Here is a 20,003-nt window from a genome sequence, read left to right as displayed (position 1 = left end):
ATTCTAGTGGCCAGCTTAGCTGTCTACAGGCTGGCATGGCAGAGTTCGTCCTGGCCAGCTCATTTAATCCCTCCTTGCACAACTGTTAACATCTCTGTGCCATTCTTCAGTTAAATAAGAACCTAAACGCAGGCCTGATGCATGGCTCGGATTACACAGCGGATGTGAAGAGGCTTTGGGAACATATCCTCTCTCCTAAGGATAGGGAGGGGACGCTAGTGTGGGGTGCCTGCGACCGACACACTCACTTAACTCGAGTCCTCACAGATGTGTTTCATTATTATTTTTTTCATCCCTTAAACATGAATCTAATGCTGGCTTAAAATCAGGATTCATGCACCAAGAGCTTCCCAGTTTATTAACAATATTGGCTGTGACTTTTTGATTTCCATATTGTGGGCCAGGCACTTCCCTTATTATTATTTCGAATCTTGTCAATGATACTTCACATTTGAGCTCTTGCCTCCTCTGCCAAAGAGCAAGGATTATAACCTTAATTTTTTTTTCTTTCCCAAGAACCTATGCTCTTAACCCTATTCAATACTGTCTCTCTCTTTGGCTAAGAAAGACTTTTGAGGCAGGTGGAAGGAAGGAAGGAGGGAGCGATGCAAGGAGAGGCGTTCCGATTCCGGAACACACCTGGTCGTGCAAAGTTCACCTTTACATGGAAAGTTTTTTGTTTTCCAAGTCATTGAACCAGCAACATATTCTAACGGCCATTTTGGTTGTGGCAATCCCAGTTCCCTTGATTTTTTTTTTTTCTGTGACGACAACAACAGGAATTAAGACAAGGCCGCCCTGCCCGGGCTTTTTAAGAAACCCCAGCAACCCCCGGGTAAGTAGCGCCGCTCTCCCGCCCGCCGGCCCAGGGCGTGTGCTGTTCCCAGCCCTGCCTTCTCCTCCCGACTCTGGGCTCGCGGGTCCGGACGGGGAGGGGCGGGGCTGAGCCGGGCCACGCCACCACGCCCAGCGGCTCCGCCCCTCATTTAAATACGCGGCGCCGGCGAGTGCGTCGAGCTCGCCGCGGACCCAAGATGGCGGCGTGTGGACGTGTACCGAAGATGTTCCGCTTGTCGGCGATGCTGCAGTTGCTGCTGCTCGCCGCGGCCGGGGCCGAGAAACTCCTGGGCCAGGGCGTCCACAGCCAGGGCCAGGGCCCCGGAGCCAACTTCGTGTCCTTTGTAGGGCAGGCTGGAGGCGGCGGCCCGGCGGGTCAGCAGCTGCCCCAGCTGCCTCAGTCATCGCAGCTCCAGCAGCAGCAGCAGCAGCAGCAGCAGCAGCAGCAGCAACAGCAACAGCAGCAGCAGCAGCAGCAGCAACAGCAACAGCAACAACAGCAGCCTCAGCCGCCTCAGCCGCCTTTCCCGGCGGGTGGGCCTCCGGCCCGGCGGGGTGGAGCGGGAGCTGGCGGGGGCTGGAAGCTGGCGGAAGAAGAGTCTTGCAGGGAGGACGTCACCCGCGTGTGCCCCAAGCACACCTGGAGCAACAACCTGGCGGTGCTCGAGTGCCTGCAGGATGTGAGGGAGGTGAGGAGGTGGGGCCGGGAGGGCCGGGCCTGGTGCGGGCTCGAGGTGTTGCCGGCCTTGGAAGCCGCTGACGCCGGTCTGCTGCTTTCCTCGCTTCCTCCGTGCTGCACTCGCTCCATTCCTCTTCGCTCCTCAGTCCCAGGCACTTTCAGGGAACAGGACCCCACTCCCTCCCCTTCCCTCCTCCCTTTTATTTTCCTCCCTGTTGCGGGGGTCTGGGACGAAGACCTGGGCTCCTGGCCGCAATCCACCGAGGCCGCGAGCGTGTCTGTTCTTTCCTGTCTTTTGTGTGATGCTTCATGCAGAGTGTCTTCTAGCCGAGGACCAGTTTAGGATTTTGCCATCAGTTTCGACTAGGACAATTTGTGGCTAGCCATTTAAACATTTTTTTTAAATGCCTGGCGTACTTAGGTTGTAAAGAATGATCTGTTTATTAGCAGTAGCTGTTTGATCTGCTGTTTACTACGGTAGATGTAATTCCCAAATCCGTATTCTTAGTGCTGAAATTAATATATGCTTTGTTTTCTTCACTTCCTTTGGTCAGTTTGCATTGAACCCCGTGTTTTAGCTGCTAACTCCCAGTGACTTGGCGTCCCAGAGCTTGAAAAGTTGAGGAAGCATTTGTAGCTGTATTTGTGACTGAGTTATGGGGTCTTGCCCTTCTGAGGTCTGAATGTGATTTTAACAGTATCTCTTAATGAAATCTAGATTTGCCATTGCTTGGTGTAATTCAGTTAAGTGATACTGATAATTTATAATCTAGGTTTAATGCTGTAGACTACAAGTGTATATTTGACAATTCTCAAAGTTTGGGAGCTTTTTCCAGACGTGTAGGTATATGGAATTAGTTCCAAAGGTTGACAAATATAACGAAGCTGCTGCTTGAAACTGGTTTTGGTTCTTTTGTATTACCAGATTTGTTTTAGGCGTACAAGCTCTAGGAAGATCACTGGTTTGTAGAAATTTGCTACTCTTGGCATTCCCCACCCCCTTCATCTCATTCTCTATTGTTCTATACGAAAGTAATTCAGATAGAGGAAAAGACATACATAAGGAGGAGACAGAAAGGTTTCCAGAACCACTAGAAATGTGAGGCTTTCCGTGATTTCTCTCATCTTTGGCTTGAAGACTAGAAGGATGGGTACAGCTAAGATTTCTAACTCTATCAAACTTTTTGAAATTTTCTTTTTACTCTTTGGGGACACATAATAGATGTCGTTTCCTCAAACTAAGATCCTAATACTGGCAACTAAACATTAGTGGTTTGTGGGTAGAAGCAGCACATTGTTAGGGAACGTGGCAAAAAGTGGCCTATTCAAGAAGTGTATATATCCTTCTTCATGTGTATTCCAGACATTTGGAAACCTCCACTTAAAGGAGGCAGTTTTATGCTCCAGAGGAGAAAAGGTGTCATGTAAATTGGAAATGGGGATTTTGGGGGACTGAGGGGAGGTGGAAGGGCTAGATTTCCAATTTGATATTTTTTCCTCCAATTTTAATACACAGAAATAATGAAAGAAGAGTACTATGAATACCTGTGTATATTCTTCAGGAGGTGGAGTTATTTTTAAATATATTTTCTTTTTCTTTTTTTTTTTTTTTTTTTTAAGACGAGTCTCCCTCTGTTGCCAGGCTAGAGTGCAGTGGTCTCACTGCAACCTCCACCTCCCGGGTTCAATCTATTCTCCTATCTCAGCCTCCTGAGTAGCCGAGATTGCAGGCGTGTGCCACCACGCTCAGCTAATTTTATTTTTAGTAGAGACAGGGTCTCACCATGTTGGCCAGGATGGTCTTGATCTCTTGACTTTGTGATCTGCCTGCCTTAGCCTCCCAGAGTGCTGGGATTACAGGCATGAGCCACTGAGCCCGGCCTATTTTTTTTTTTAAAGACAGCCAAAGGAAATTTCATTCTGCTTAGTCCGGGAGTTGATTGAATCTGATCTGTGTGTTTGAAAGAGCATTACTTAAAGAAGTAAACTAGCCAGGCACATTTGAAGAAATATGTGTAGAATTATGTTTTGTCTTTGCTGTTAAGTAAGTAGAACTATTTGATAGTGAAATAGATATATGTCCTTTTCTATCCCTTTGAATACAAATGCAGGAAACATTGTCTTATCTGTACCTATTATTAGAATTATGAAAAAGCAGGGCATATGAGTACAGTTGTTCCTTGGTGTCACTGAAGGATGGTTGCAGGCCCCCTGCAGATACTGAAATCTGAGAATGCCCAAGTACCTTATACCGTATAAAATGATATCATATTTCCATATGATCTGTGCACACCCTTCCCAATTCTTGTCATCTCTAAAATACTTAAGATATCTCTTACAGTGCCTACATGTCACTTCATTCATGTGGATTCACTATAGTACTTGGCATGTGTCAAACTTAATTTTTGTTTTTCGGAACCTTGTGGAACCTTTTTTCTGTGGTTTTTTTGTTGTTGTTGTTGTTTTTTAAGACGCGGTTTCACCATGTTGGTGAGGCTGGTCTTGAACTCGTGACCTTAGGTGATCCGCCGGCCTTGGCCTCCAAAGTGCTTGGATTACGGGCGTGAGCCACCACGCCCGGCGGAACTTTTTTTCTGGGGGGGGGGGGGGGATTTTTTTTTTTTTTTTTTTTTTAAACCCAGCCTCGAGTGCAGTTGTAGCTCACTGCAGCCTCATTCAGCCTTCTGGGTTCAATAGCTCACTGTAGCCTCAGCCTTCCTGGTTCAAGTGATCCTCCCACCTGGGTTTTCCAAAGTGCTGGGATTAGAGGTGTGAGCCACTGTGCCTGGTGTTGGGATTCTTTTTTTTTTTTTTTAAATGCTCTCAGATGAGTCATGCTTTTAAAAAGTCCTAGTATTCCGTGGGTCCACTATTAAATAGTAGTTGTAACAGCTAGTAATGGTGTGTTAGTAGTCCTAGTTGTATGTGTATAATTAGTAGTAGTTTATTTAAAAAGAAAGAAAGAAAACTAGAAAGTATAGAGCAAAAAAGAAAAAAATATTCCCTGGGCTGTTGTAGTAGGTGGCATAGTAATACCAAAGGAAGAGAAGATACTGCTGCCTAGCATGTGATAAAGAAGACATGCTGGATGTTGAGTCATTTTAAAATACTTTGTATTCTTGGTTGAAATGGCCAATAGCACCTTTTTTTCTCCAGTAGTATCTTGTATTTAGAAGTTTCAGGTGGAGACTTTGGTTCCTTAGAAGTTTATCGTGTTCCACCAGGTACAGTGGCACACACCTGAAATCCTAGCACTTTAGGAGGCTGAGGCTGGAGGATTGCTTGAGCTCAGGAATTCAGTACCAGCCAGGGCAACATAGTGAGATACTGTCTCTAAAAAAAGAATTTTATGATGTTCATAGATTAGATTTTCTTTCCTTCTTTGTTTTTTTTTTTAGACGAAGTCTTAGTGTCGTCAGGCTGAAGTGTAGTGGCACAGTCTTAGCTCATTGCACCCTCCACCTCCTGGATTCAGGTGATTCTCCTGCCTCAGCCTCCTCACCACCTTGGCCAGGCTAGTCTCCAGCTCCTGACCTCCACTTGACTCCATCTCTCAAAGTGCTGGGATTGCATGCAAGAGCCACTGCGCTCGGCCCATAGATTTTCTTACACAGTAGTAGAGACAATAGTGTAGTGAGTCCCCAGATATACAATATACATCACCCAGCTTCAAGTATTCCCACTTTTTTTTTTTTTTTTGAGATGGAGTCTCACTCTGTTATCCAGGCTGTAGCACAATGGCATGGTCTCGGCTCACTGCAACCTCTGCCTCCTGGGTTCAAGCGATTCTCCTGCCTCATCCTTTTGAGTAGCTGGAACTACAGGCATGCACCACCACACCTGGTTAATTTTTGTATTTTTTTAGTAGAGACAGAGTTTCACCGTATTGGCCAGGCTGGTCTTGAACTCTGATCTTGTGTTCTGTCCGCCTTGGCCTCACAACATTTTGGGATTACAGGCATGAGCCCCCTTGCCTGGCCCTACCCTTTTATTTTTAGGGTACAGGGTTGGGAGACTGTCATATTTTAAAGCAAATCCCAGATACTATGTCATTTCAAATACTTTGATGTATATCTGTGATACCTTTTAAAAACTAGTAGCTGTTTCTTTTGTATTTAAACGTGTAATGAAATCATTGTTTTGCAAGTAATTCTGACGATAAAAAAAGAAAAACATAAAAGAAATCTTCTGACTCTCTGTAACCTTTTCTTGATATATCAGTCTCAGATTATAAATTTCCTCCTAAGCTTTGCACAGAGAGAATGCTTTGTAAATGTTAACGTATCAGTGTTGGAAACCGTAAACCCTCTTTCAGACTCATAGGTAAACATTTTTGTTACTCTGTACTTAACCTTTCACTTAACTGTATGCTTGAGATAGTGGAATACACCATCTCTGTTGTTTCACTGTTGATAGTCGTGTGAGGTGGTTAGTGCTAGTATTATTCTTTTAGCAGAGAAATAGGCTTAAAGAGCTAAAGTAACTTCTCTGATGTTATATCCTAAGTTGTAGAGCTGGTATTCATCAAGTCCTTTTTGACTTAAAAGACGGTGGTCTTCTAATCTACCATGGGTGGTTGTGGTTAAAGAAATGAGTATATGACTGTTGAGAATGCCACAGGTTTATAAATGTGTGCTAAATGGAACACAAGAACAATTGAGTTGTAACAGTGCTTTGAAGTATGTGTAGATTTCTCAGGTAAACAGATCAGCATTATCACCCAAAGTTAATTTAATTAGTGTGAGTGAACAGAATTTCTGCTTAATGAAAAGAGTTTCAAATCCCAACTCACCTTAAGCAGGATTTGTACTGGAACAATGGAAGCATTTAGTTGTATTTCCTTGATGTTTATATTGAATCCCTGGAACATCACAAAAAGTGAACTGAGAGCTGTCAGTGCCATTATCTAACAAAAGCCTGTAAGCAAGTCATTATATCTCTCTCTGCTTCCTGATATGCTGAACGAGTAGTTGGGATATTCGGTATGATTTCTAAGATCTCTGCCATCTAATCTACAGGAGTCATTTCCTATATATATTCCCTGTATGTATATATTGAAAAGTTCCTAGGATTATGTATGTAGCAGCTCCTAATTCCATATTCATTCATGGAGGGAATCAGTGATGTTAATCCAAACACCAATTAATCCAAACATTGGCTTTCGGATATATTATGATGGTTTTGTTTTAGCTAATGTGGCATTTCCTCCTATGCTGCCTCTAAGTGGTTGGAAACAATCTAACCACATAATCAAGTCATTATTGATCTTCTATTATATGTCTGTCATTATGGAAGGACACTAGTACTTTAAGACCCCACCATTGCTTATAGTTGGTTTGATAAATGAGATTGTTGTGATCAAGAAGCAGTTATATAAGAGAGTGTTAATCACTTGATGCCATACAGATAGTAAATTATTTTAGGACAGTGAAATAAGCACAAAATTAGGATTTAGATTTGGGTGAAACCCAGCTCTGCTATTCTTAGCTTAAAATTTCTATCACTTTTTTTTTTTTTGAGATAGAATCTCACTCTGTCACCCAGACTGGAGTGCAGTGGTGCATTCTTGGCTGACTGCAACCTCTGCCTCCGGGTTCAAGTGATTCTCCTGTCTCAGCCTTTGGAGTAGCTGGGTCTACAGCCAGGTGCCATCACACCAGGTAATTTTTGTATTTTTCTTTTTTTCATGACACACTCCTCAGTTACAAACAAATTTTTGTATTTTTAATAAAGATGAGGGTTTTGCCATGCTGGCCAGGCTGGCCTTGAACTCCTGACCTCAAGTGATCTGCCTACCTTGGCCTCCCAAAATGTTACAATTACAGGTGCGAGGCATCACATTGGGCCTTTTTTCTTTTTCTTTTTCTTTTTCTTTTCTTTTTTTTTTTTTCTTTTGAGATGGAGTATCTTACTGTCACTCAGGCTGGAGTGCAGTGGTGTGATTTTGGCTTACTGCAACCTCCACCTCTCCGGTTAAAGGGATTCTCCTGACTCAGCCTCTCAAGTAGCTGAGATTATAAGCACCTGCTTCCACGCCCAGCTAATTTTTTTGTATTTTTAGTAGAGAGGGGGTTTCACTATGTTGGACAGGCTGGTCTCAAACTCTTGAACCCGTGTTAATGCCCGGCCTAGCCTCCCAAAGTACTGGGATTACAGGTGTGAGCCACCATGTCCAGCCTCCGATCTTTTTTCTTACGCAGGGACTGTCAACTTTAGCTCTGTCCGTGTTCTTTTTCTTTGAGAGTCTTGCTTTGTCTCCCAGCCTGGTTGGAGTGCAGTGGCATGATCACGGCTCACTGCAACCTTGAACTCCTGGGCTCAAGCATTCATCCCATTTCAGCCTCCCAAGTAGCTGGGACTATAGGTGCACACTGCCACTTAGCCTTGTTCTAAGTGGAAATATACATGAACTCATGAATTTGAAGTGCTAGGTATACTTTTCTAATATTTATGAAACTAAATATATGACTATAAAATATACAGTACAGCACCACCTGGAATCATCTTGCATATCACCAATAGCACATGCTTCGGAAAACACTAACACTGGATTATCTACCTCTTTTTTTTTTTTTTTTTTTTTTTCTTTGAGATGAGTTTCTCTCTGTCGCCCAGGCTGGAGTGCAGTGGTGCGATCTCGGCTCATTGCAACTTTTTCCTTCCAGATTCAAGCGATTCTCCTGCCTTACCCTCTCCTCTTGAGTAGCTGGGATTACAGGCGCCCACCACCACACCCAGCTAATTTTTGTATTTTTAGTAGAGATGGGGTATCATTTCACCATGTCAACCAGGCTGGTCTTGAACTCCTGACCTCAGGTGATCTGCCCACCTCAGCCTTCTAAAGTGTTTGGTTTACAGGCATGACAAATGCTCCCAACCTTGGATTGGCTCTTTTTTTTTTTTTTTTTTTTTTTTTTGAGTTGAAATCTCACTTTTTGTTGCCCAGGCTGGAGTGCAGAGGCGCGATCTCGGCTTACTGCAACCTCCGTCTCGTGGGTTGACGGGATTCTCCCACCTCAGCCTCCCAAGTAGCTGGGATTACAGGCACCTGCCACTATGACTAGCTAATTTTTGTTTGTTTTGAGACAGTCTTGCTCTGTCTTCCAGGCTGGAGTGCAGTGGTGCAGTCTCAGCTTACTGCAACCTCCGCCTCCCAGGTTCAAGCACTAGGTCAGATTACAGATGCCCACTACCATGCCTGGCTCATTTTTGTAATTTTAATAGAGACAGGGTTTCACCATCTTGGCCGGGCTGGTCTTGAACTCCTGACCTTGTGATCTACCTGCCTTGGCCTCCCGAAGTGCTAGGATTACAGGTGTGAGCCACTGCAAAGATTCTTCCAGCTGTGGTGCTTCCTGATTTTGTGATGTGTGGGAATACAAAATGTGTGCAAGAGAGTCGTAGCACAGGTGAAAAGGGAAGATGCTTTGAGGAATTATTAAAGGGGCTGTACTGGCTGAAATAGACAGCTTGAGAATGTTTTCAGTCCAGAACATGAAGGGTCTTGTATTCACCTCTGGCTGGTTCTCCAGGTAAAGTCCGGAAGCAGGATGCTTTTATCCCTACCTGAGATAAAAACATTCTAGTAGATAACTGAGAATTACCTGTAAAGTAGCATTGTCATTTATGGCAAATGCTTTTTAAGAAGTTTATTCATGACCATGCTTTATAGTATATAGTTGTTTAATAATTTATTGTTCTTAGAAGGAAATAAAATACTTGAACAGTCCAAAAGATGAAATGCTGTATTTCTCTTTTGTACATTTCTCCTAATGTGTCCAAAATAAATTTAATCAGCAGCAGTAACAAAAATCTCCTACCTCCTTATCTAAGTTATATATATATATATATATATTTTTTTTTTTTTTTTTTTTTTTTTGAGACGGAGTTTTGCTCTTGTTACCCAGGCTAGAGTGCAATGGCGCGATCTTGGCTCACCGCAACCTCTGCCTCCTGGGTTCAGGCAATTCTCCTGCCTCAGCCTCCTAAGTAGCTGGGATTACAGGCACGCACCACCATGCCCAGCTAATGTTTTTGTATTTTTAGTAGAGACGGGGTTTCACCATGTTGACCAGGATGGTCTCGATTTCTTGACCTCGTGATCCACCCGCTTCGGCCTCCCAAAGTGCTGGGATTACAGGCTTGAGCCACTGCGCCCGGCCCGTTATTTATATATTTTAAAAAGCAGCAATTAAAATGGCTTATTAGGGTATCAGGCAAATTAAATTTTCTTCTTTCAGCAACCTGTGTGCAAGACACTGTGCTCAGTTTTCAAGGATACTACTACTAATAAATAGGTAGCATTTACTGAGGGTTTTCTGTGTGCCCTGTCCTGAGGGGCTCGATACTTTCTAGGCATTATCTCATTTAATCTTATGAGAGATGTTTTATTATTATTATTACTGTTTGTTAGTCTGTTTTTGTTTTCGAGACAGAGCTTTGCTCTGTTGCCCAGGCTGGAGTGCAGTAGCGTGATCTTAGCTCACTGTAGTCTCTGCCTCCCGGGTTCAAGCGGTTCTTCTGCCTCAGCCTCCTGAGTAGCTAGGACAACAGATGCACAGCACCACGCTCAGCTAATTTTTGTTTTATTTTTTAGTAGAGTTGGGGTTTCACCATGTTGGCCAGGCTGGTCTGGAGCTCCTGACCTCAGGTGATCTGCTTGTACCATCTATCACTACAATATTTTTTTTTTCTTATTCTTCTTCTTCCTTTTTTTTGAGACTCAGTCTTGCTCTGCTGCTAGGCTGTAGTTTGGTGGCACGATCTCAGCTTACTGAAACCTCCCCCTCCTGGGTTGAAGTGATTCTCCTCTCTCAGGCTTCCGAGTAGCTAGAACTGTAGGCACCCACCACCACGCACACCTTGTGTTTGTGTTTTTAGTAGAGAGGGAGTTTTACCATGTTGGCCAGGATGGTCTTGATCTCTTGATCTCGTGATCTGCCTGTGTCACCCTCCCGAAGTGCTGGGATTACAGGTATGAGACACTGCGCCCAGCCTAATTTTTATATTTTTGGTAGCGATTGGGTTTCACCATGTTGACCAGGCTGGTCTCAAACTCCTGACCTCAGGTGGTCCACCTGTCTCAGCCTCCCAAAGTGCTGGGATCACAGGTGTGAACTACTGTGCCTGGTGGTTTTGTTTGTTTGTCTGTTTGTTTTTTGAGGCAAGGTCTCACTCTGTTGCCCAGGCTTGAGTGCAGTGGCATGATCATGACTACAGCCTCTGCTTCCCGGATGCAGTGATCCTCCCACCTCAGCTTCCTCAGTATCTGAGTAGTAGCCATGCTCAGTTAATTTTAAAAGCTTTTTGTAGAGATGAGGTCTCACTATATTGCCCAGGCTGGTCTCTAACTCCTGAGTTCAAGCAGTCCTCCTGCCTTGGCCTTCCAGAGTGCTAGGATTATAGGCAGGTGCTACTGTGCCCAGCCTATTATGACCTATTATTTTTAATGAGAAAACTGGCTCTAAATAGCTTGCCTCAGGGCTTGTAAGTAGTAAAATCAACATTTGAAAGCAAGTCCATCCAGCTGTATGATAGCTGTTTTTTCCTCCCTGTTCCTGAGGCAAAAGTAAGCTAGGACTGCACTGTCTACTGGGGCAGTCACCAGCCACATGCAGCTAGTGAACAGTTGAAACACAGCCTGTTTGAATTGAGATGTTCTGTTAAGTGTAAATTTGAAGATTTAGTACCAGAAGGATATAACATATCCCAATCTTTTTTTTTTTTTTTTGAGACAAAATATTACTCTTGTCGCCCAGGCTGGAGTGCAATGGCACAATCCTGGCTCATTGCAACCTCTGCCTCCCAAGTTCGATCGATTCTCCTGCCTCAGCCTTCTGAGTAGCTGGGTTTACAGGTGCATACCAGCAAGGCCGGCTAATTTTTGTGTTCTTTTTTTTTAAATAGAGACAGGGTTTCACCATGTTGGCCAGGATGGTCTCAATCTCCTGACCTCGTGATCCACCCGCCTTGGCCTCCCAAAGTGCTGGGATTACGGTCATGAGCCACCATGCCCATCCCACAATAATTTTTTTTGTTTTTTTGAAACAAGAGTCTTGCTCTGTTGCCAGGCTGGAGTTTAGTGGAGTAATCTTAGCTCACTGCAACCTCCGCCTCCCAGGTTCAAGTGATTCTCCTGCCTTAGCCTCCTGAGTAGCTAGGATTACAGGTACACACCATCACGCTTGCTTAGTTTTGCCTTTTTAATAGAGATTGGGTTTTGCCCGGTGCCGTGGCTCACGCCTGTAATCCTAGCACTTTGGGAGGCCAAGGTGGGTGGATCACCTGAGCTCAGGAGTTCAAGACCAGCCTGGCCAACATGGTGAAATCCCATCTTTAGAAAAAAAAAAAAAAGAAGAAAAGAGATTGGGTTTCGCCATGGCATGGTGGCTCATACCTGTAATCCCAGGACTTTGGGAGACCGAGGTGGGCCGATCACAAGGTCAAAACATTGAGACCATCCTGGTCAACATGGTGAAATCCTGTCTCTACTAAAAATAGAAAAATTAGCTGGGCATGATGGCGCATGCCCGTAATCCCAGCTACTCGCTAGACTGAGGCAGGAGAATTGCTTGAACGGGGACCCACTAGGCAGAGGTTGCAGTGAGCTGAGATCGTGCCACTGCACTTCAGCCTGGGCTACAGAGCGAGATTCCATCTAAAAAAAAAAAATTAGATATATTGGGTTAAATAATAAATTATAAAATCAATCTTTTTAAAAATAGATATGCCTACTAGAAAACATAAAATTATGTATGTGTCTAACATTATACTTCTGATGGGCAGCACTGATCTGGAAGAAAAAGATGTCTTTACTAAAAACCATAATACATGTTTTAAAGTTGTAAGTGTCTTAAGAGAAGGATAAATTACATGCTATAGGCATATGGTAGAGGAAGTAGTTGAGAGAATCAGAAAAAAGCCCTTCAGTACTTTTTAATTCTTCTTAAATTGGTGGTTCATATTAATTAAATTCTTAATTCAGCTACTTTAAAATGCCTCCTAGGCTGGGAGCAGTGGCTAACACCTGTAATCTCAGCACTTTGGAAACCAGAGGTGGGCAGATCCCTTGAGGTCCTGAGTTCGAAATGAGCCTGGCCAACGTGGTGAAACCCCTCTATTAAAAATACAAAAATTAGCAGGTGTGGTGGCACACACCTGTAGTCCCAGCTATTAGGGAGGCTGAGGCTGGAGGATCTCTTGAACCAGGGAGGCAGAGGTTGCAGTGAGCTGAAATGACGCCACTGCACTCCAGCTTGGGCAACACAGTGAGAGCCCATCTGAAAAAAAAAAAAAGCCTCCTGATGAATGGATTTCATCTTCAGTATGCCTAATTTATGAGTTTTAAGGGGTGCTTTAGCTCCTTCAACCTGAGAACAATACTCTGATAAAACTGGCAGTCAGTCAGTGACTCATCTTTACTTGGTTGAGTTAGATAAATTTGAAACAAAAAAGAATTCTAAGTGATGGCCCTCAAAACTGTGCCAGTACTACCCTTTGTATCTGCATTAAAATGGACTGTGAAGGAACAAGGAGTGTGGACTGGAATCTAAAAACAATGACTGAAGAGAACCAGGCATCTGTATTCATTCAGCTTTAATGATTTTACTGAAATCAGAAAATTTTGTTTGACTGAATGTGTGGTATTTATAGGACCTATACATTTTTCTTGAATAACACCTATAATTCTTTATACAGTGAATCATAGTAAACATGGGTACTGACTTGAATCCTGGATCTGTACACTTGTAAAATGCAATAAATTCTTTTTTTTTTGAGACGGAGTTTCGCTCTTGTTACAAGAGAGAAACTCTATCTCGAAAACAAACAAACTTAATGCTCTGGTACTTAGGAAGGTTTCACTTGTAATTTAAGTTTAAACTACAAAGACAGCCCTGCAAGTCACTGAATGGAATTCTCAAAACTCTTGCTCTGGCCAGATCAGCTCTGTAAATGTGACAAACAGCATGAAGTGGACGGTACCTTCAACGATGAAGAAAGGAGTATAATGGAGAGTTTTAATCATGAACAAATATCATGCCATCTGATAATCAGTACCATTGTCTCAGTCCATTTTGTGTTGCTATAACAGAATACCCAAGACGGGATAATTTATAAAGAAATGTTATTTCGCTCGTCGTTCTGGAGTTTGGGAAGTTCGAAATTGAGAGGCGATATCTGGTGAGGGCTAGCCTGCTGCATCATCCCATGGCAGAAGGTTGAAGGACAAAAGAATGCAAGAGGAAGGGCCGGGCATGGTGGCTCAAGCCTGTAATCCCAGCACTTTGGGAGGCCGAGGCGGGTGGATCACAAGGTCAAGAGATCGAGACCATCCTGGTGTACATGGTGAAACCCCGTCTTTACTAAAAATACAAAAAATAAGCTTGGCATGGTGGCGCGTGCCTGTAATCCCCGCTAGTCAGGAGGCTGAGGCAGGAGAATTGCTTGAACCCAGGAGGCGGAGGTTGCAGTGAGCCGAGATCGCGCCATTGCACTCCAGCCTGGGTAACAAGAACAAAACTCCATCTCAAAAAAAAAAAAAAAAAAAAAAATGCAAGAGGAAGGGTGGGCTTGCACAAGGAATGTGTAGAACTCATCCTTTTATCAAAACCCCACTCCCAGGTAACAGAGATAAGGGCATTAATCCGTCCATGAAGCCAGTACTCTCATGACCTAGTCACCTATTAAAGGTCCACCTCTCAACACTTGCATTGAGGAGTAAGTTTCCAACACATGAACTTTGGGGGACATATTCAAACCATAGCAGCCATTTACTGAGCTTTCACCTATTATATATGAAATAAAAATCAGAAGAGATAAGGTCCTGTAGTCATGTGGAGCTTGTGATAAGAGGAAAAGCATTGTGGTAAATGGAAAAATAGAATGGGTTTTAGAGCTGCAGTCCTGGATTCAAATCCTAGCTCACCAGTTACTATGACCTTTGGTAAACTGATCTCTCAGACCTTCAGTTTACTGACTTATAAATAGTCTTTCCTTTTCCCTTTGTTGTTTTAGGTGAGATCATTAAAGATAATGCTTTTTGTTCACTATCTTAAGAGAAATGTAAAATAAACTGAAATGCTCCACACTTTTCATATAATTCTTCCAAAGCTTGTATAATAAAGCTTTGGAATAAGGTCAGTAACATTTATATAAGCAGGCTGGGCATGGTAGCTCACGCTTGTAATCCCAGCACTTTGGGAAGTCTAGGGGTGTGGATCACCCGACATCAGGAATTCAAGACCAGCCTGGCCAATATGGTGAAACCCCGTTTGTACTAAAAATACAAAAATCAGCCAAGTGTGGTGATGCGCACCTGAAGTCCCAGCTACTTGCGAGGCTGAGGCAGGAGAATTGCTTGAACCCAGGAGGCAGAGGTTGCAGTGAGCCCAGATTGTGCCATTGCTCTCCAGCCTGGGTGACAGAGCAAGACTGTCTCAAAAAGTAAAGAAAGAAAATACAGAAGGCCAGGCACAGTGGCCCTCGCCTGTAATCCCAGCATTGTGCCATTGCTCTCCAGCCTGGGTGACAGAGCAAGACTGTCTCAAAAAGTAAAGAAAGAAAATACAGAAGGCCAGGCGAGTGGCCCTCGCCTGTAATCCCAGCACTTTGGGAGGCCAAGGTGTGGAAATCATGTAAGCCATAATTTTGAGCCCAGTTTGGCAATATGGCAAGACCCCATCTCTACATGCATACATGCATACATGCATGGTGTTTAAATGTGTACACTTTGAAGGGGTAAATATTCCGGATAAAGGAATTAAGTTCTGCTAAATTTGGAATACTGCCTATCAAAACTGTTCTCACGTATAAGAGGAAAAAAGATAGTTCTGAAGACTACTTTTTTCCCTGTATAAAACCAGATAAATTTTGCTGGGTGTGGTGGCTTACACTTCTGATTAGAACTTTGGGAGGCTGAGGAGGGCGGATCACCTGAGGTCAGGACTTTGAGACCAGTCTGACCACATCTGTACTTAAAATACAAAAGTTGTTTGGGTGTGGTGATGGGTGCCTGTAATCCCAACTACTTGGGAGGCTGAGGCAGGAGAATCGCTTGTACCAGGGAGGCGGAGGTTGCAGTGAGCCGAGATCGCACCATTGCACTCCAGTATGAGTGACAGAGTAAGACTCCGTCTCAAAAAAAAAAAAAAAAGGTAAATTCAAAAATTAATGAAATTTTTCTGAAAGGTAGTGACTGTTCAGAGGGAAAGTAATATGTAAGGCCTTTTGCTCTCATATTGCCAAAGCTGGAATGTTTCTCTGGACTGTGAAACAGTCTGTAATACTAAGATATGAATACTAAACTTAGCCATACATTAAGGACAGTGCAAATTATTTTCAGTATGTAAGTCTTTCAGAAATAACTAGGCAGAAGAGTTTTGAAATAGTTGAAATTCCACAATTTCATTTTTATATTTTTTATTTTTGTATTTTAATTTTTTTTAAGAAAGGCCCTCCTTTGACACAATTTCATTTTAAAACTCTGAGTTTGGTAGGTTTATTAGAACCTGACTATTATGTATATGAATAGCAGCTTTTAGTGTGTCTGGTGGTGGTGGTTTTTCTTTTTTAACTATTATAGGAAGTTTCAAGAATTTGTACTATTGTTAATAATTTTTTTTTTCTTTGAAGGTAATCAGTTTGGTTCTGATTACGAAATACAGGTGAGGAGCACAGGCACATCTCCCCAGGGTGCTTCTATAAATACCCTTTGTACAACAGCAAGCTCAGGCTGTCCCCAAGTGCTTGCACATTCTAACAGCTGCAGAGTATCTGACCAGGTGGCGAGTTAGACAGAAGCCCCACTCACAAGGTAGGGCCTCTCCAATTAGTCTTCCAGCTCCCTTTTGCTAAGAGTAACTGGTTGCTCTTTCTATTGGTCATAGATAAATTATACCTGCACAATTCTCCGAGTGCTTTCAGGTAACCTCAGAAGGCAGTGACTAAGACCCTTTCCTTGCTCCCAGCTTCCTATGTCTCTGGCTGCCTGTGGCACCTGGACTGCTGCCGCCCCTGGGTCCTGCACATTCCAGGGCGACAGTGGAGGAAGGACAGGTCAAGCATGAGGAAGTAACAGCCTTTACTGGGCTCAGACCAGGAGTCCATGGGTCTGGGGGACTTCTGTGTATTTGTCAGTTTCCATCTCCACACTCTTCTTGGCCTGTTTCCATAGCCTCATGAGCTGTTTCTTTTTCCGCTAGTGGATCTTGGCTTTCTCCTTCCTCTTCTCCAGGGTGGCTGTCACTGCCTGGTACTTCCAGCTAACCTTATGAGCCAGGTCCCCCAGATATGCAGACTTTCTTGCATGCTTCAGATGCACAACCTTGAGGGCAGCAGGAACCACCATCCGCTTTTTCTTGTCATGGGATGGTGGGATGCTGTCAAGCACCTTGAGGCAGTCCAGGGTGGCCTGGCCTCGCTTGGTCTTGTGGGGCAGCATGCCTCGCACACTCTGTGAGAGAGGCTGGTGGCCTGGAAGTGATAGGGGCCTCGGGAAGGGTTGGTGTTCATCCACCTGTGGAGGAAAGCCAGGTACTTCAACTTGTTTCTGTAGAAATTGCCAGAAATGTTGATGCCCTCACAGCATGTGACCACCACCTTCAGCCCAGCAGTACCACAGTGGCCACCAGGCGACCCAGGAGATGGCCTCGACCATCAAGCACCAGGACTTGCAACTTTGCCATCTTTGGCAGCCACCTGGGAAAAAAGCTGTTAGTATACTTTCATTATTTATTTATTTATTTTTGAGGCAGAATCTCACTGTCACCCAGGCTGGAGTGCAGTGGCTGGATCTCAGCTCACTGCAACCTCTGCCTCCTGGGTTCAAGTAGTTCTCCTGCTTCAGCCTCCTGAGCAGCTGGGACCACAGGTGCCCACTACCATGCCTGGCTGAGAATTTGTACTGTTGGTGTACTTTCATTTTCAACCTGAAAGTATATCTGAAATAGGAGAAATTAGGTTACTGAAAGCAGAAGTCATAAGAAATCGGTGTGCTTCCCTTCCTCTTGTGGAACTTCCCATTCTTTAGCCTAGATTCTCAGCCTGCTTGCCCATCCTTCGCACTAGTTCCCTACACATCTTGCTCCTCCACACCCACAAATAGTGTAGTGGTGTGGGCTTCTGAAGAGTACTGACTTACACCGTCAACATTTGCAGGACTTACATGTAAATGTTATTTGTGGGAAAATATTTTGTATTCAAATATTTTTCTGCACTAAAATATTTCCCAGTTCCCTTCTCTCCGTACAGCCCACTGTTTCTCTTCCCCCGCCAGCTAGTTCTCCTTGAAGCAGTGTTTTCTTCCTTTGTTTTTGTTAGATTGAACCCTAAGAAATTACCAATATTTCATCATATTTGAGCTATAAAAACATTTTCATATGGTTTAACCTAATTGTTCTTTTTTTTTTTTTGAGACAGGGTTTTACTCTGTCATCCAGGCTGGAGTGCAGTGGCCCGATCTGGGTTCACGGCAACCTCCACCTCCTGGGTTCAAGTGATTCTCCTGCCTCAGCCTCCCAAGTAGCTGAGATTACAGGTGCATGCCACCACACCTGGCTAATTTTTTTTTGTATTTTTAGTGGAGACAGGGTTTTGCCATGTTGGCCAGGCTGGTCTGGAACTCCTGACCTCGCTTACCATGGCCTCCCAAAGTGCTGGGATTAGAAGTGTGAGCCACCACACCTAACCACTCACCAAATACTCTTGATTTTTTAAAAAAATGGGTATTTGTCTAATAACCTTTTCCCTAAATATTTAATTATTGTTGGTGAAGTTGCTATTTGGTTTTCAGTTTATGGAACCCTTTTCATCTCATTTGCACTTCTTGATAACCATGTGTGGGTAGATATGACAGATATCAGCCTTGTTTTACAGGTGAAAAACCATGAATCAGATAGATATTGATTTGTCCAAGTCACATAATATTAAGAAACAGGCTGAGCGTGGTGGCTCATGTCTATAATCCTGGTACTTTGGGAGGCTAAGGTGGGTGCATTTCCTGAGCGTAGGAGTGTGAGACCAGCCTGGGCAACATGGCGAAACCCCTTCTCTACAAAAACAGTAACAATTAGTGGAAGGTTGTGGTGAGAGAATGTAGTCCCAGCTACTCATGAGGCTGAGGTGGGAGGATCACCTGAGCCTGGGAGGTTGAGGCTGCAGTGGCAATAGATTGGGTAACCTGGACATCAGAGCAAGACCCTGTCTCAAAAAAAAAAAAAAGAAAGAAAGAAAGAAAAAGAAACAGAGCTTAAATTCTAATCCAAGTCTTTTTCAAGTCAAAGCCTCTGTCTTTCCATGTTAACACATTGCTTCTCTGCTATTTTTCATACTTACATAGATAACATATTTTCATACTATATTTTATATTTGTATGCCCCTACCATTTTTATTTAAATACATCAGCAAATATTTGAACACATACTATGTGCCCACTTATTTCTTCAAATAGATTTTTGTCCCTCTTTCTCTCCTGGGCTCTAATCTCATGTAGGTTAAATTGATTGCTATTGTTCTACAAGTGGCCTCTATTTTTAATCCCCCCACCAACCCTCCCTGTGTTTTTCTTCTCTCTGTGTTTCATTTTGGATAATTACTATTGCTGTATCTTCAGGATCACTGATGTTTTCTTCTGTAGTTTTCAGTCAGCTATTAATACCATCCAGTGTATTTTGTATTTCAGATATTGTATTTCACCTATAGAAGTTTGATTTGGGTCTTTTACGTATATATTCCATTCTCCATTATGTCATGTTTTCTTTTTTTTTTTTTTTGAGATGGAGTTTCGCTCTTGTTACCCAGGCTGGAGTGCAATGGTACGATCTTGGCTCACCACAACCTCCGCCTCCTGGGTTCAGGCAATTCTCCTGCCTCAGTCTCCTGAGTAGCTGGGATTACAGGCACGTGCCACCATGCCCAGCTACTTTTTTGTATTTTTTTTTTTGAGACGGAGTTTCGCCCTTGTTACCCAGGCTGGACTGCAATGGCGCGATCTCGGCTCACCGCAACCTCCGACTCCTGGGGTCAGGCAATTCTCCTGCCTCAGCCTCCTGAGTAGCTGGGATTACAGGCACGTGCCACCATGCCCAGCTAATTTTTTGCACTTTTAGTAGAGACAGGGTTTCACCATGTTGACCAGGATGGTCTCGATCTCTCGACCTCGTGATCCACCCGCCTCGGCCTCCCAAAGTGCTGGGATTACAGGCTTGAGCCACCACGCCCGGCGCAATTTTTTGTATTTTTAGTAGAGACGGGGTTTCACCATGTTGACCAGGATGGTCTCGATCTCTCGACCTCGTGATCCACCCGCCTCGGCCTCCCAAAGTGCTGGGATTACAAGCTTGAGCCACCGCGCCCAGCCTAGTCTTGATCTCTTGACCTTGTGATCCACCGGCCTCTGCCTCCCAAAGTGATGGGATTACAGGCTTAAGCCACCGCGCCCGGCCCTATGTCATGTTTTCTTTTACACTCTTTAGTGTACTTATGATAGCTG

The 20,003-nt window shown here is 43.8% G+C and overlaps 1 protein-coding gene and 1 pseudogene across 1 annotated transcript in view; one reads left to right on the top strand and one right to left on the bottom strand.

Annotated features, from left to right (window-relative positions):
* Positions 1 to 1,005: 1,005 nt before the first annotated feature.
* The window catches only part of GLG1 (golgi glycoprotein 1), a 161,150-nt gene continuing 142,152 nt past the window's right edge, over positions 1,006 to 20,003 (top strand). The window contains exon 1 of the mRNA XM_010350699.3: positions 1,006 to 1,526. Coding sequence (XP_010349001.3) covers positions 1,035 to 1,526 — 492 coding nt within the window. The 5' untranslated portion in view covers positions 1,006 to 1,034. The remainder of the gene's footprint in view (positions 1,527 to 20,003) is intronic.
* LOC101045838 (large ribosomal subunit protein uL13 pseudogene) lies at positions 16,532 to 17,204 on the bottom strand (annotated as a pseudogene).

Source organism: Saimiri boliviensis, chromosome 1, assembly GCF_048565385.1.
Source record: "Saimiri boliviensis isolate mSaiBol1 chromosome 1, mSaiBol1.pri, whole genome shotgun sequence".
In the NCBI taxonomy this organism is placed as follows: Eukaryota; Metazoa; Chordata; class Mammalia; order Primates; family Cebidae; genus Saimiri; species Saimiri boliviensis.
The sequence above is the reverse complement of the archived record's forward strand: the minus strand, read 5'-3'. Positions and strand labels throughout refer to the sequence as shown.